General features: G+C 43.0%; 1 protein-coding gene across 1 annotated transcript in view; it reads left to right on the forward strand.

The window, feature by feature from the left end:
• Window positions 1-15,481, forward strand: part of PIEZO2 (piezo type mechanosensitive ion channel component 2) — a 301,579-nt gene that overhangs the window by 247,062 nt on the left and 39,036 nt on the right. The window contains 3 exon segments of the mRNA XM_021096049.1: window positions 4,462-4,568; window positions 9,623-9,737; window positions 13,905-13,964. Of these exon segments, the coding sequence (XP_020951708.1) occupies window positions 4,462-4,568; window positions 9,623-9,737; window positions 13,905-13,964 (282 nt within the window).

Genomic DNA, 15,481 nt, shown 5'->3' on the forward strand with positions numbered 1-15,481 from the left:
CTTGATCCTCTTACAATTTCACCAATTCTAACCCTTATATCCTTGACCAGAATTCAGGCGTCCCCATGACCTGTGTGTTCCATGCATGGTTTGACGCTTGTGACTTGATAGGGGGTCAGAGTGTAGAACAATTGTCATCTCTGTGAGTCTCTGAGCCCTCCAGGCGGAATCTTCCAGAGCAATCCGCTGATTACCTGATTACCTTGCTGGCTACAGAAAGCTGCCCTACCTGTGTGGCTTACGTGCTCCCATGTACCACCTATGGGCTCAGAAACAAAAGAATTGGCTACCGTGTTATCCAATTCTGCAGTCGAGGGCTCTGCTGATGTGTATTTGTTTCATAGCTGAAAACCTTTACCAAAGATGAGTGTCCGCTCCTCTGGGCACTCTAATTTAAGGAGAATCACTGTATTTGAAGAGTCTGTGACCCTCTTTGTAAGGCACTAGGCGTGAATGCCGACAAGCCTCTCCTCCCTCAATCCCAGAGCTTTGATTTCATTTGCATGGAAGGTTTCTTGGCCATTTATTAAACATAAAGATGAGGACACCTTAAAACGCATTTGCCTTCTCACTCTGCCTCCTCCCCAGTTTCAAAAAAGCTATAAAACCTCACTCCAACAGTTCTACAACTACACTCGAAAACCAGTGCCCAGCATGTGGCCTGGCCTTGGAGGAACCCACGGCTCAGCCGTGACCAATTTGGAGCAAAGTCGAAAGTTTTGAAAAGCAGAACTTGAGAGCCACACAGAATTAGTTCATTCCCTCCCACCCCCACCCCATCACACAAAAAAAGGATGAGGCTTTGGGGAACTCAGTGGCTGCCTTTGCTCTGCTTAGCAAAGGAGATAACAGTCTACTCTTGGAGTTCCTGACATGGCTCAGTGGTTAATGAATCCACCTAGGAACCATGAGGTTGCAGGTTCGATCCCTGGCCTTGCTCAGTGGGTTAAGGATCCGGCATTGCTGTGAGCTGTGGTGTAGGTTGCAGACGCGGCTTGGACCCTGCGTTGCTGTGGCTCTGGTGTAGGCTGGTGGCTCCCGCTCTGATTAGACCCCTAGCCTGGGAACCTCCGTATGCTGCAGAAGTGGCCCAAGAAATGGCAAAAAGTCAAAAAAAAAAAAAAATCCACTCTTGGCTGTCATACCTCTATAATGGCCTTACAATGGAATGAGCCATTTCAGCCTGGCTCCACTTGAATTTGTTAGACTATTGAATAATTATGCATTATCTTGCAACTTACTTACAATGTCTTCAGTCTTTTATTTCTTATATTGTGTCTGGATCACTGTAACGAGTATAATCAGACACAGACTATCATCAAGGCCTGTCAACAGAGTGATATTCAGCATCAGGAGAAAAACCACACGGATCCGAACCTTTCCCCACACCTAATTGTTGGTGTCACTTAGGCCTGGCATTGGCCTTTCACCCAAGCAATAATGTCCTAAAAATCAGCAAACCAATTTCAGAAGGCAATTTTCAAAATTTGCTCAGGAAACCTGGATGTCATCCAGTGTAATCCCGACAGTTGAATTTTAGCATGATGGCATAAAAAAGCCGTGAGTTATGCAGAGCTTCATTTCATTTGCTGCTCAAGGCACAAGACAAAGACTCAAGTTGAAATTCTGTGTGACTTTCATTTATCGTCCCCTGGCGTGTCAGTCACACGAACGGGGCTTGTCGTGCAGACGCTGTGTGCCGATTTCTATCAAGTCACAAGTAAACTGTGCCGATCTTTCTGTTTTTAAAGGGCCCTTTGCTAGTTTAGAGAGACCTATCCATTTCAAAATTGTCGTCCTGATGTCTTGTCCTTGCACCTGAGGTACGTGGCCACTGTGATCACTGTGGTTCTCGCCCTTGCTGATCTCAGCCTTGCACTTTGGAAGGAATTGGATATGGTCTTTGATCATCACCTTATGCGTTGGTTATCCTTGAAAGGACTTCCCTGAAGGTTATTGACTTTAGATTTTCTGATTCATTTCACCCTCATTATATCAAGTTCTTGAAGGCTGGTATCAGACTACCTGTGCCTTATTCCAAAATGTCTAGTGCAATAATGCAGGATGTGTGTCATTCATAGTTTGGAATCTGATTCTGACAGGGGTCTCAAAATTTTCCTACAAAAACAGACTTCTTTTTGCAAACTGGTGAGGAAAGGAAAGGAGCTGATAACTTGGTTTATTTTGTAGACTATGACAAGTTCCAAAACCTATCTTTAGATCTGGAAAGAGTTTATGGAAAGCCCTCTTTCTGATCTCTTGAGTCATTGGGCTTTTAAAGAGATAGTTCTTTGAGGTGCCGAGCGTAAGAATACGTTTCATTGGAATACCCTTGGGTAAATCTGTTGATGATATAGTAATACTGCTATGTTGTTCATATTATTGATTTTTAACGTGGTCTGTAGGTGGCAAACCTCCCACTTCCACATCTATGAGCACACAGACGATCGCATTATTGCTGTTCAATGATACCTTCTCTCCTGGGGACGTGTGCCTCTGCGTCAATTCAGTACAGCCTAAATCAGTGTCAGCCTTCCCTTTATTATCAAATACCTGAAATAAAAGGCCGCGTTTCTGAGGATACAGGATGTTTAAAGTCATTTTCCTGCTCAGTTGTCAGCATCAGCATATACAGACCCAGGCGGGAGGCGGAATCCCCCTAAGGACTCACAAATGTGTATAAAGGGGCCTCTCTACTTATTAGCAGTCAGAACTTCTGAAAATATTCTCTTCATTTCCCTGTTTTGTTTCAATAACAATTTACAAAGGAGTAGGAGACTTTTTTTAACACTTCCTTCTTTTTTCAATGTGTTAATTCCACTTGTCGCATACAAATTGGCAACATTTTTCAGATGATAAAGTCAAAGTTATGATATGATGGACTCGTCCACATGAAAAAAGTTATCAAAGGTATGATTGAATACAATTAAAGCTACTGTTGATTTTAAAGCCTATAATGAGGGTAAAATGTTCAATCCTGGAAATCTCGGTTTTTACCAAATGACCGTGTGACATTCCCGCCAATCTCTGAGCTTATCTGAAGCATTACTTTCATGGTCTTCCCCACTGTCAAACGTAACGCTGTGACTTTGGTTTGTTCTTGCTTATTCTTACCTTATGTTGTATTTGCATTTATTTCCTCAGGCCTGGACCCAGTCCTCCGGGCCTAGTTCTTTCTTCAAAATAAAAATAAAACATTACAGTGCTTCTGTTCAAGGATATAAGGCCCAATTCATTGACTCTATATCTTCATGGATGGAGGCTTCAGACATGTCTGAAATCATGGGCAAAATTATTCACCTTTTGGTCATGTTTAGTGATAGTCAAGCAACTAATTTTCAACAAGCCAAGGTTTCCCATTACCTTACAATGGATAAGTCCAAAAGAGAGCTACAGACATCTGCCCCAAAAGGCACCTCAGCATTTGCAAATGTGAACATGACTTGAAAATATGAATACATTTTCATGCAATGATGGTGCAGTTCTTGTAGCATCAGAAATGCATATGCTGGGTCTCTTTTCCCTGATCAGTTTCAAGTAATGATCAAACAGATAATGATTCCATTCTCACATTTCTTTAAATCTCTGAATATGTCACCTTTCTCTGCTCCCATGCTTAAGACAGCAGTGGTTTTGCAGGGAGAATGTCCGGCAAGGCAAGAACCATCCATATGGTTTGTGCTTTGTCTTATGGTGGGGTCAGTTCTCCTGAAATTTCACTAAGACACTGGGGAGCTTCCTGTGATCCAGAAGCACTAAACCATATGGTCCACGTCTGCCGGGCCTCCGTCTGTCCCATTCTACGTGTAGGAACAGCCAGGGTATGGCAGTAGGGGTTTTGTGGTCATATTCTTTTTTTTTGGATGTTACTTGCCCATTTCCTCCTCATGACAATGTGCGATTTTTTAAAAAGACTCTTCCAAATGTCCTGCCATCTGTGTTGCATCCCTGTATCTGCACAGTGTGAAGTGAGGTGGAAGACTGGGGACATCAGTTCCTGGTCCTGTGCTGCCCTGATTAGCTTTCGACAGCAATCAGAAGCCATTCAGGCAATACCAAAGTCCCCTCTTCATGGTGGCTTCATCTAAAGGCCCCAGATTGCTGAACTGTGACATGAGAGTGGTTTTCAGTTTCTGGTTACAAAACCAGTTGCTGTGGAGTTGATCTGATGCATCTGGGTAAAAATTACTGTGAAGAGGGAAGAAGATGCCAGATGAACCCAGCAGTGGCCGGGTCTCCGTGGCCTCGACGGGCCTGGTGCTCTGCAGACCCAACCCTGCCAGCACCGCGTAGCATGGCCCGGAGCCAACCCCTCACCTCTCGTGATTCCTCCCTTCCCACGCGTCCTGCTCTGGTTGTTTGCTGGACAGTGGGTGTATCTTTGCGGAAGTATTTCATTAATATGCCTCTGGTTATCTCATGTCTCTTCCAAGAAATAAGTAACTATTTTGTTTTGCTCAGTGGTCAGGAGTGGAGATTATTATTTGTTTGAAACGGATAGCGAAGAGGAGGAAGAGGAAGAATTTAAAAAAGAAGATGAGGAGCCTCCACGAAGGTCAGCGTTCCAGGTAACTATGGGGGTGAGGAAATCATGGCTTTGCTAGTCGAAGGGCTTTTCTTTTCAACAGACTTGATCGTAGGCCTAGACTTCTGTTGTGTCGTAGCTCCCAGAAGCTTCTGATGTACAGCTGAAAACCTGTGTTTCTCAGTGCCTTGTCCTGCTGCTTGCATTCAGCCTTGCCATCATTACTGCAAGAATTCCTGCAAGAAAACCATCCAACCAGGGCTTTGTTCACTTGCATCCAAAAAAAAATATATATATATATATATTCTAATGCTCTAAACAAAAATAAGCCTTCCTTGGGTGAACTTTGTTTTGCTGGCATTGCTTTGGGTTGCTTGAGTGGACATCCAGTTTGATAGGTAAAATAGTTGACCATGAAAATAAAAGACTTGCTTTGTTTTGAAAATAAAGGGTCATCTCAGGGTTCCTTCAAATTTCGAAAAGCAGTTTCGTTTGTATTGCTAAAGATTTTAGAATTTATGAAAATCACGATAACCTCCAGTGCCATGCTCACCTTCTCAGCTTAACTGCCTTTCTTTTTCAGAACCTGCAGTATCGTTCTCAGTGATTTAACTTACCTGCCTAGTATCCTGTATCCAGTGACTGTATAATCAGTGCTTGTTAAAGATGTGGGTTTGGGAGTTCCCGATGTGGTGCAGGGGGTTAAGAACCTGACCGCAGCAGCTGGGGTTGCTGCAGAGGCGTGAATTCAATCCCCAGCCCAGTGCAGCAATAAAAGATCCAATGTTGCCCCAGCTGTGACATGAGTCTCAGCTGCAGTTCAGATTCAATCCCTGGCCCAGGAACTTCCATATGCCACAAACGGGGGTCCCTAAAAAAAGAAAGAAGGGAAAAAAAAGGTGTAGGTTGTCAGTAGAGTTACATGTGGGATGAAAGCTTGATATAGATTTCCTTTACTAAGGAACATGTATAGGACAGAACTGCCCGTTTGTCATCCTCCAGGGACCACAGAGGGCCCTCCCCCAGTCACGTGATGTGTCTGTGAAAAGGTCATTGTCACCTGCTGGCGGGAGTCTTCTCAAGCTGGCAGGTTTCATGCATCCCGTCTTCCCAGTGAAACTGAAGACGCAAATTCTCCCCCAGCCCCCTGGCCCCAGCGCTATCTGTGTGTGTTTTCTGATGACGGCGTCTTCTGTGTGCATGTGTGCAGCTGGCTTGGCGGATACTAACGACCTGACTTGTTTATTTTGACTCCAATGAGCTTTCTCCTAACCCTCACTCTTCGAGCCGCAGAGGACAGTCCGACATGGGCATCGTCACCGTTTCTACCGACTCCATGAATGCGAGACTGTTTTCTTTCTTCCTAACCTATAAGCAGTGTTTCGTTCCAGATTCGATGATTAGCCCCTTTTAACCTAGTTGATGTAATGGTAGAGACGAACTCAGACTGACTTCATAAATGATCAGTGTTCGGTGTTTTCTACTAATTTCTCTTGCTTTGTCCTTCTTTGTAGAGAGCTATTGGGAAGTTTGCATCGGCCATTTTAGCCTTGCCAAAGTCTGTCATTAAACTTCCCAAAACTATTCTTCAGTATTTAATCAGAGCTGCAAAGGTATTTGATGTTTTACTGATGTGTGGTGTGTGACCCTCTGCTCCGTAGACCTTTAGTCAAGCAGACCCTGTCGCCCCAACATCTGCATTTTCCCTGTTCTATAGACCTTAAGATGAAGGAATTTGGAGAATTTAAAATGTGAGGCCACCTTCTGCAACAGCTGTTCTGACAAGCCAAATTTCTTATCACGTGATTCTTGGTTTTCAGTTGACCTCAGAGCCGATGAAAGCATAGAAAGAGAAAATGCAGATAACAGATCTAATTTCTGCCCGTTTGGGGTTTTGCCTAAGTCACAGCTCACGTTGAGAGGGTCACATCTGTTGCATGCCTCAGACATGGGGTGTCAAAGTGTGATCTTTTTTCTCAGAAAGCTGGTAAAATTACGAATTAGTTAAAAAAAACCCAAAAAACAAAGGCTCCCTTGCCCCCTCTCTTTGACTCTAACAACTCTGTCTCCCTTGAGTGGATCTCTTCCGGCATCTTCTGTCCTGGGCCCAATTCCTCTCCTCCCTGGGCCGGCCCTCGGGGGCGGTCCTGCTGATTGCAGTGTTAGGGTCATTGGCTAGTTCACCCAGCACACAACAGAAAAGGTCCTGCCACCTGTGCAATGGTCACTTCACCACTGGAAATCATAAATACTGACTCACTTTATAGAAAGCCGTTTCTTCTGCCTTAATCCAGAGCAGACACTTGAACTCCTCCTGGGCAGAGCAAATGGTTTGGATAGGGAGAGAGACCTCTGCGGCTCACATTTTGCCTGGAGGTCTGATTCAAATGCAGGTTGTTTAAATCCAGCCACTTCCGGGGGAACCCAAGATTGTATCCAGCTCCTAGGTGAGGCTTAAGTGCTGGTCTGCCTTAAGGAGCAGCATCCTTCCGAGACTTTTGGGCTCCCTCCCTTTGGAAAAAAATCCTGACTTTTAGTTTAGTGTTCACTGCTGCTGCTTCCCTGGTTTCTTTTCCATTCCCGTTTTATGACTCCCAGATAAGCCTCTCCATCCGAGTCTAAGAACCTAGATGAAAGATTCAATGTGATTATCCTCCATCCTACTTTTAAAGTCTCCTTACCAATAACATAAAGAAGGTTCTGGATCACAACTGAATTAAAGAATATTTTACAAAAATTAAGATCCTGCTTTCTAGATATTCATATTGCAACAGAACAAAGGGTGGGGGGAAAATGTATACATGTAAGAATAACTTGATCCCCATGCTGTACATCGGGAAAAAAATAAAATAAAATAAATAAATAAATAAAGTCATTTCAATTAAGGATCTCCACTTCAATAAACTTCTCTCCTATTTCAAAGATTAAATGCTTTTTTGCACAAGAGGTTTCCAGTCAAAGGAATCCCACCTCCCCCAGCATTTAAGATGCAACCACTGAGGGGGGGAATCAATCTAAGCCTGGGACACAGGCTAGTGGCAGCAGCATCTGGAGAAGCCAGAGGTCAGTTTATGCACATTTTCATGTGTTTTTGTCCTTATGGTCAGTGGTGCGTCTGTCTCATTGCCCAGAGAAACCCATGACACTGGGTGACAGTTCCCACTGCAATGTCAGATTTGGGACATTTCAGAAAGAAACAACTCAATAAGAACTGGGATGTTTCCTCCTCTTTTACAATTGACTCTTTCCTGAAATGCTGCCCTGACCTCTGTCAGATGTTCCTGGAACTGTAAGCTATTTGGACTTACAAACATTGACAGGAAGATCATTTACCTACAAATGAGGACTTATCCTAAGATTCTCTCCATCCCCCCTTCCCTTCTGTTTGCATGATCCAGATGCACACCTCAGTGAGAAAACGTTGGCAGGATTAAGCACCTTAAGGACCATTTAGAGAACCAGGAGCTCCCTTTTAATAAGGCAGCATTTGAATGGTCCCCCTGAAAAGACTCCTTAGAGTCTGTCCTAACCACCCCCCCACCCCTCCTCTCCCCTTACTCTCCCTCCCAGTGTTTTCATTTTTCTTTGGAGCCAGAGACTTGTGCACCATAGACACTCACAAACCCTGAATTACTGTCTTATTCCTACTTCAGCACTCTTGCATTATCGAAAAGCAGTCTTGTAATAACATGTTTTAAGGAAATGTCACTGTATCTCTTAAGTCTGAAAATTTCTTAGGTTTAGCCGTTCAGATATTTTTTCGAGAATCCATATTTTGCTGAAGCAAATTTGCTTGTTAATGTACTAAACCTCAGAGGTGTTCTTAATAGAACACCTACCATAATAGATAAATATCAACCATAAATAAATGTCTTTTGGGGGGGGTGTGTCCTTCAAATGCCAATTCATCTTCCCAAATTTCAAAATAGATTTTTTGGCATAAAGTAGGATAATTTTTGCCTCCTGAGTTTATGATTCAGAAGTTGTACAGATCTTCCATGTGTGTGAATTGCCCATGAGATTCAGATTTCTACCCATGAAGAAAAAGAAAATGTTCTGTCCTTGTCACCCATGACCTTTACACCTCCACGTGTGGAGGAAGGTGAACCCCTCTTAACTTTTACTGACGTCGCAATGCCGGTGGTTTGCTTACACTGTGTTTTTCAAAGATTTCAGAGATCTGAAAATAATATAGACTAAAATGAAAGTGTCCGGGTTTACAAGCACCCACACAAAATCCTCCTTTAACTTTATCTTTGTACTAGAAAACCCAGCTTCCCTGAGACCAGGTGTGTTTGCAGGTGCATGAAAAGCATGCTGCTTGGCTTGGTGGTTGTAGATGGCTGACTGTGTATCAGGGTTTTCTTTCTGCCCCCTCTGCATGACTTGGGAGACTGGTGGTGGGCGGCCTGTTCAGAATTGCTCTGTTGTGATTATTGGTTATAATATGTTAATGCAACTCTTTTCAGCTCTTGAACAAAAAAAAATGACAAAAGGCCACCAAATGCACCCCAGGTTGCTTTCTGTACCGTTCTGGAAGAGCCCTTTAACCTTAATATTACACTATTTTTTCTCTCCAAATACGAATCCATCCGCAAAGCGCTTTCTCAAGTTGCTGGTAATAGCTGTTACTCACGAGAGACTATTGAATATGCAAAAGTATTTTCCCAAAGTAAAGGAACGAGAGATGGTCGGGGTTTGACTCAAAGTTTATTTGTGCTGGGAGAAAACTAGTGACACTGAGCCAGGCTTCCAGCTTATCCCTGTTGTAGGTGATGCAAGAGAGTCAGTAACTAAGCATCACAGATGGTGGTGGGATGTGGGGACGTGGAGAACAGGTGGCATGTGTAGCTCCAAGGTATCTCATGACTGATACTGAATGAAATACTTCCGTACCACCCGTCTTCGATTTTATTTCCTGAGCATGGATGTAGCACGGGTCAGCTCAGCATATGACGGAATATGAGACAGAGAGGTTAGTTTGTGCTGGGAGAAAAAAAAAAATACTTCTGAAAGTCAGGGTGCTTGGTGTTGGTCCCTTTTCTTTTAATTCAATTTATTTAAAAGCCAGAAAATAATGAAACTCTCTCCCTTCAGTTTGTTTATCAAGCCTGGATTACTGACCCTAAAACCGCACTCCGACAGCGGCGCAAAGAGAAAAAAAGATCTGCAAGAGAAGAACAGAAAAGAAGGAGAAAAGGATCTGGGGAGGGTGAGTGATGTGGGGGGGCAGCAGCTTATAAGCAGCACCCCCTTCTGTACGTTATGTTACCAATAAGTTATGGCATATTATTTAGTAGTTTAAAAAATGAGATGAGGAGTTCCCTGGTGGCCCAGCAGGTTAAGGATCCAGATTTGTCATTGCTGTGGTGTGGGTTTGGTCCCTGGCCCTAGAATTTCTCCATGTTACATGCATGGCCAAAAAAAAAAAAAGAGAGAGAGAGAGAGCGTGAGAAAGATGGATTACTTTAAACTACCTTGGAGAACAATTCCTGATACATTGTTTAATGAAAAGCATTATGTCACAAACTGGCATGTGCATTAGAATACCATTTATGAAACAAAGGAAACCAAAGTGCCTCCAGACAGTATTTTGCCTTTTTAATGGGTGCATAGAATCACGTATAAATGCAAGAGGAAGATCAAGAAGAATACTTACGTTAATGATGGTGGTGACTTCTGGGGGAAGGGGAGAGACTGAGATTAAGTGTGATGATTAAGGGACCTCTAGATTCCTTATGTTTTGGTTCTTTACAAAGAAAATGTGTATGTAGATTCTTTGTTAAGTTAAAAATGTATTTAAAAAAGAAAAAGCAAGGAAATCATCATTTCTCATGGAGCTCTAATTGCAAAACCCTTCTCCTTTTTGACCCCTCTGTTCCCTGTTATCTCCTAGTATCTCTAATTTTATTTTACCTTATTGGCTTAAAAAGGCAAAATTAAGACACAGGCACTGTAGCACGTCAAGCAATAAAAAAATAGATGCACAGCTGGCTTGGAAAGCTACCCTAAGGCGCCAAATTCTTGCATGGGTTGTGTTCTCTTCCGCCTCTTACCCTCGGCGCCTGTGCCCCTGTGCAGGCATTGATGGCTTTGTTTTTCAAAAGTGAGTTCATGCCATGTACACGCTCCTCTGCTTTTATTATCAGTGTATCATGAACACTTAATCTAATTAAGTATTTATAAAACTATATCATCCTTTTTTAATAGCTGCAAAAGATGCTACAATGTGGATATGCATAATTTATCCAATTATTCCATCACTGATGGGCACAAGGTTTGCTTCCAGATTTTCACCACCATGAGCAATGCTGTCATAGATAAACCCCTGCACAAAAAATTCATATGTAGTCATGCGTGTGTGTTTTCAGTGCAAAGGAAAAAGTCAGGGAGAACATGAACTTTCCACAAAATGGATTGTTAGAAGTGTAATTTCTGGGTTAAAGTGTGTGCTTTTTTTTTACTTTAATCAATATTTTCCCCAGTGATTTTAGAAATTTATAGTCGGAGTTCCCATCATGGAGCAGTGGAAATGAATCCAACTAGGAACCATGAGGTTGTGGGTTTGATCCCTGGCCTCAATCAGTGGGTTAAGGATCTGGCATTGTCGTGAGCTGTGGCGTAGGTCGCAGACGCAGCTCCAATCCTGCGTGGCTGTGGCTGTGGCTATGGTGTAGGCCGGCAGCTGTAGCTCTGATTCGACCCCTAGCCTGGGAACCTTCATATGCTGTGGGTGCGGCCCTAAAAAAGACAAAAAAATAAAAATAAAAAAAAAAAGAAATTTATACTTCTCTGCGTAAGGTAAAGGAGTGTCCATTTCCCTGAAGTCTTTCCCCAAAGGGTATTTTTATTTTTTTTATTGTGTGTCTTGCTCAAAGATGACAGTTTTTATTTTTATTTGAATTTTCCTAACTAATGAAATTAAACGTTTTTTATTTCATATTGTCTTGGCATTTTTTACTTTCAAATCTAAGACTTAAACATTTTTATCATCTTCTATAATATCATTCCATTGGGTTGTTTGTCCTTATTTGTTTAGGACATATGTGTATGTTAGGGATTTTTTTTTAACGTTGAGAGTATCTTTTTTCAAATCCAGTGCTTATCTTTTGATTTAGCGTTAGGTATATGTTTTCTAAACAATGTTTAATTTTTTCCGATGTCAAACAGGTCTGAATTTCTTTTTGCAGTTCTTGCTTAGGGAAGTCTTCCCCCCAAGGTTCATGCAAATTTTTTCTTATATTTCCTCCTAATTTTATTTACATTTTGAATTTTTTATTATTCTGTGAGGTAGAGATCTGTTAGGCTAAATCCATTTGTTAAATGAATCTTCCTTTTCCTATTGAATTTAAAGGCTACTTTTGTCTTTAAATATTAAGCTCCCATTGGTTCTTAGGTTTATTTCTGGACTCTGTATTCTGATCTGCTGTCCTACTGTCTATATCTGGGTCAATGTCATATCTTTTTGAGTTCAGTAGCTAGAGTTAGTTTTGTATTTTCGTGCTGCAAACTTACCTTACTACCCCCCTTTTTCAAAATTGTATTTGCTGTTCTCAGACGTTTGTTATCCCAAAACTATTGGGTCAATTCTAAAAATCTTTTACCGTCTTGTTAGTCTCATTAGTCTGTATCCCAAAGACTGTTTCATGTGTAGATGGTCCTGTTTACCTGCAGATCAAAGACAGCAGTACTCCAAAGACACAGGGACAGAAATACATGTTTATTCCTTTAATAACTATTTATTCAGCACCTTCCTGATACAAGAGAGCATCTCTTCATTGGCAGATAAAGCACACAACCTCTATCCTTCCATAGGGCCAGCTGCTGTGGTGCTTTCTGTGCGGTAACTCACTTGACCCTCACTCCCTGCCCTGCCCTTAAGGATGTGAGGTCCCAGAGGCGGAAGGAACCTGCCCAGATCACAGCCCACCCATGAGTGGTGGGCCTGGAATTCATAACAGGTGTCCTGGCTCTAGACCTTTGTATATTAACCCACAGGGGACACAAGTGTAGGGGGACAAAGTCCCTGTTGACATAGAAGCTACGAGGTTCCAGTGAAAAACTCAGCCTGGATGGAATAGTGTGGGACATAAAGACAAAAGGCGATGTATAGCCCTGAGTGTGCAGGAATACAGTTCTTTGTGAAAAAGGCAGTCTTTGACCAGAGCCTGACCTTCTCGCAGACGAAGGCAAACCCATGTATGAAAACTAAAGAGCAGGCCAGTTTCACTGGTAAAGATGAGAAGTGAAGCCGCAGCAGGAAAGCACAGAAAAAAATAAATTTGGGAAGATTAGCTGGAGTCAGATTGAATGATCTTTGTTAGAGTTACCAGATAAAATATGTGAAGCCCAGTTCAAGATGAATGTTTTAGGTTAACAATAAATATTCTTTAAGCTTCAGTATAATTTGGACTTGTTGCATGGGATTGACTTATACTAAAACTCGTGTTATTTATCTTAAATTCCAATTTAACAGGATGTCTTGTATTCTCATTTGCTGGATCTGAGGACCTTAGCCCTAAAGAAGAGACTAAGAAATAAAAGGAAACCCTGTGATATCATTTTAGGGGGTGACACACTGAAATGTATAACATTACCCCAAGGTATTCGAAATTAAAATGTCATCATCTGTAATGGGAGTCAGCACACTTTTTCTGTAAGGGGCTACATAGTAAATATTTTAAGGCTTGCAAGCAGTAAGTCCCTGCTGCCACGGAACCCTGCCATCTTAGGGTGAGAGCAGCCTTGAACAGTACATTCATTAATGGGCAAGGCTGTGTTGTTGCATTTTTTTTATTAGAACATAGTTGATTTACAATGTCGTGCCAGTTTCTGCTGTACAGCATAGTGACCCAGTCATGCATCTATATATATACACACACACATATATATACACATATTCCTTTTCTTATCTTCCTTCATGTTCTATTCCCAAGAGACTGGGTATAATTCCCAGTGCTGTATAGTAGGACCATATTGCTTATCCATTCTAAATGTAAAAGTTTGCATCCACTAGCCCCAAACTCCCCGACCACCCCATTCCTTACCCCCCCGTTGTATTTTTAATTGCATATGATTTTCATGTGCACAAAATACTCTTTTTTGAACCTTTTTCAAAGGTAGTTTGCAACAGGAAGGAGGCAAGGCTTGGCCAGGGGGCTGTAGGTAACCCCGCCTAGTTACAGGATTCTCATCTGGAAGTGAAAGGAGGAGGTGATGAAAGCTCAGAGCTCTTACGACTGACTTTTCCCCAGGAGCTCTTCAAATAGGCAGAATGTCCTAGACGTCACTATAATATTCCTTTGAATCCAGAAGAGTCGTGTTGGCGTTAACCTACCGTAAGAGGGTGTAACTTGTGTCTGTACAATACTCTTGGCAGGTCCTGTGGAGTGGGAAGACCGGGAGGCTGAGCCCGTCAAAAAGAAGTCTGATGGACCAGGTAACAAAATAAAGACACATGTGTGCGGGGGAGACATGGGAGCCTGCTTCTGGCCCAGATGGCATGTGATGGAAGGCTGCCAGGAGGCAGTTATTAAATCATGGTCCTGGACTATGACTCAATAATCAATGTCCCTTGAAATCTTATCTCCAGTGAAACTGCAAAATGACGCCAAAATGTAGATATGACCTTCACATGTTTGGATGAAATGTTGGGTTGATCAGTTTGTAAATTATTTTATCCGCGTACCTGTGAGAGGGGGTCTAGGGAGCAAATTATAAAGGTACCAATGGAAGCCATCAGAATAGAGGCACAAAAAATACCAGCAATTAATTTAAAGCTCATAGAAAAGGAGTGAACTGAGAGGTAAGTACAGCTGGTGATATGAGAGGGCCTCCAGGGCCAACCACCTCATTTTAGGGAGAAAAAACAGACTCCAGGGAGCTTGCTCAGGATCCCACATGGTTGGGGACAGAACCCAGGTCTTCTACTACGTTCCAGCTCAGTCACGGTGCCTCTTGGGCTTCACAGAGTCCATGACTGGGCCGAAGCTGTGTCTGTGCAGGAAGAAAAGGCAAAACAAAAGCCTCCAAATGCGGAGAAGCCAAATGCCTCTCTGATCCCACGCGCTTCCTCACAAGGGGCTGGCACTCCCGGGTACATCCGTGTCCATCACTCACCAGCAGGCAAGACATTCCAACTCTGTTGCTCTGGACACAGATGCATCCAAGGATGCCATCTGCTGGCACAAAATGAACTTCCCAGAGGCTCTCTAAGCCCGCTGTGCCACATCCTCAAACCCAGCCTCTAGGTATAGATGAGCTCGCTTGTCCGTGGACAAGGGACCCCAGGATGCTGCAGCCAGTAAGGCCACAGTAGCTCACACTTCGATGGTACAACTTCTTTGCCCAGCACTTTTCCACGAGCTTTACACACATTAACTTGTTTAAGCCCCTCAAAACCCCTTCCCCAGTTAACAGATAAGACAGTGAGGCAGAGAAAGATGGTCTAACTTTTCCAAATCCACAAAACCATGAAGGCGCAGAGCTATAGTTTGGATACAGGGCTCTGAATCCAGTCTGTGCTCATAGCTGCTGTGCCCTCCGGCCTCGATGGTTAAAAAATAAACAGAAATAAAAGCCTTCATTTTCCACCTTGGTCTGTGATTCCCCCCAGTGACCCCAGCACTGTCTGAACTACCATAGGCAAAACCGTGACCTGACAAAGTTTACCGTCACAGCTTCTGAGAAAATCATCGTGATGGTGAGAAAAAAAAATCATCAAAAACACGAGATGCTGTTAAAGGTTCTCAGTTGGTCTGAGCCCAAGGCCTTCAGCATCCAGAGTTCAAGCCTGCCTTCGACGGCTGCGCAGGAAGGCTGGGAGTTCTCTCCAGACTGCAGTGGGAAACGCACAGTCCCCTCAAGATCCGAACAGAAGCAGGAGTGTAGTGGAGGGAGCTGGTGGGGTTCCTCCCTGGCTCATAGCAGCCCTCCTGGAATTGGCAGCAGCCCTGC

Source organism: Sus scrofa, chromosome 6, assembly GCF_000003025.6.
Source record: "Sus scrofa isolate TJ Tabasco breed Duroc chromosome 6, Sscrofa11.1, whole genome shotgun sequence".
NCBI classification, from domain to species: Eukaryota; Metazoa; Chordata; class Mammalia; order Artiodactyla; family Suidae; genus Sus; species Sus scrofa.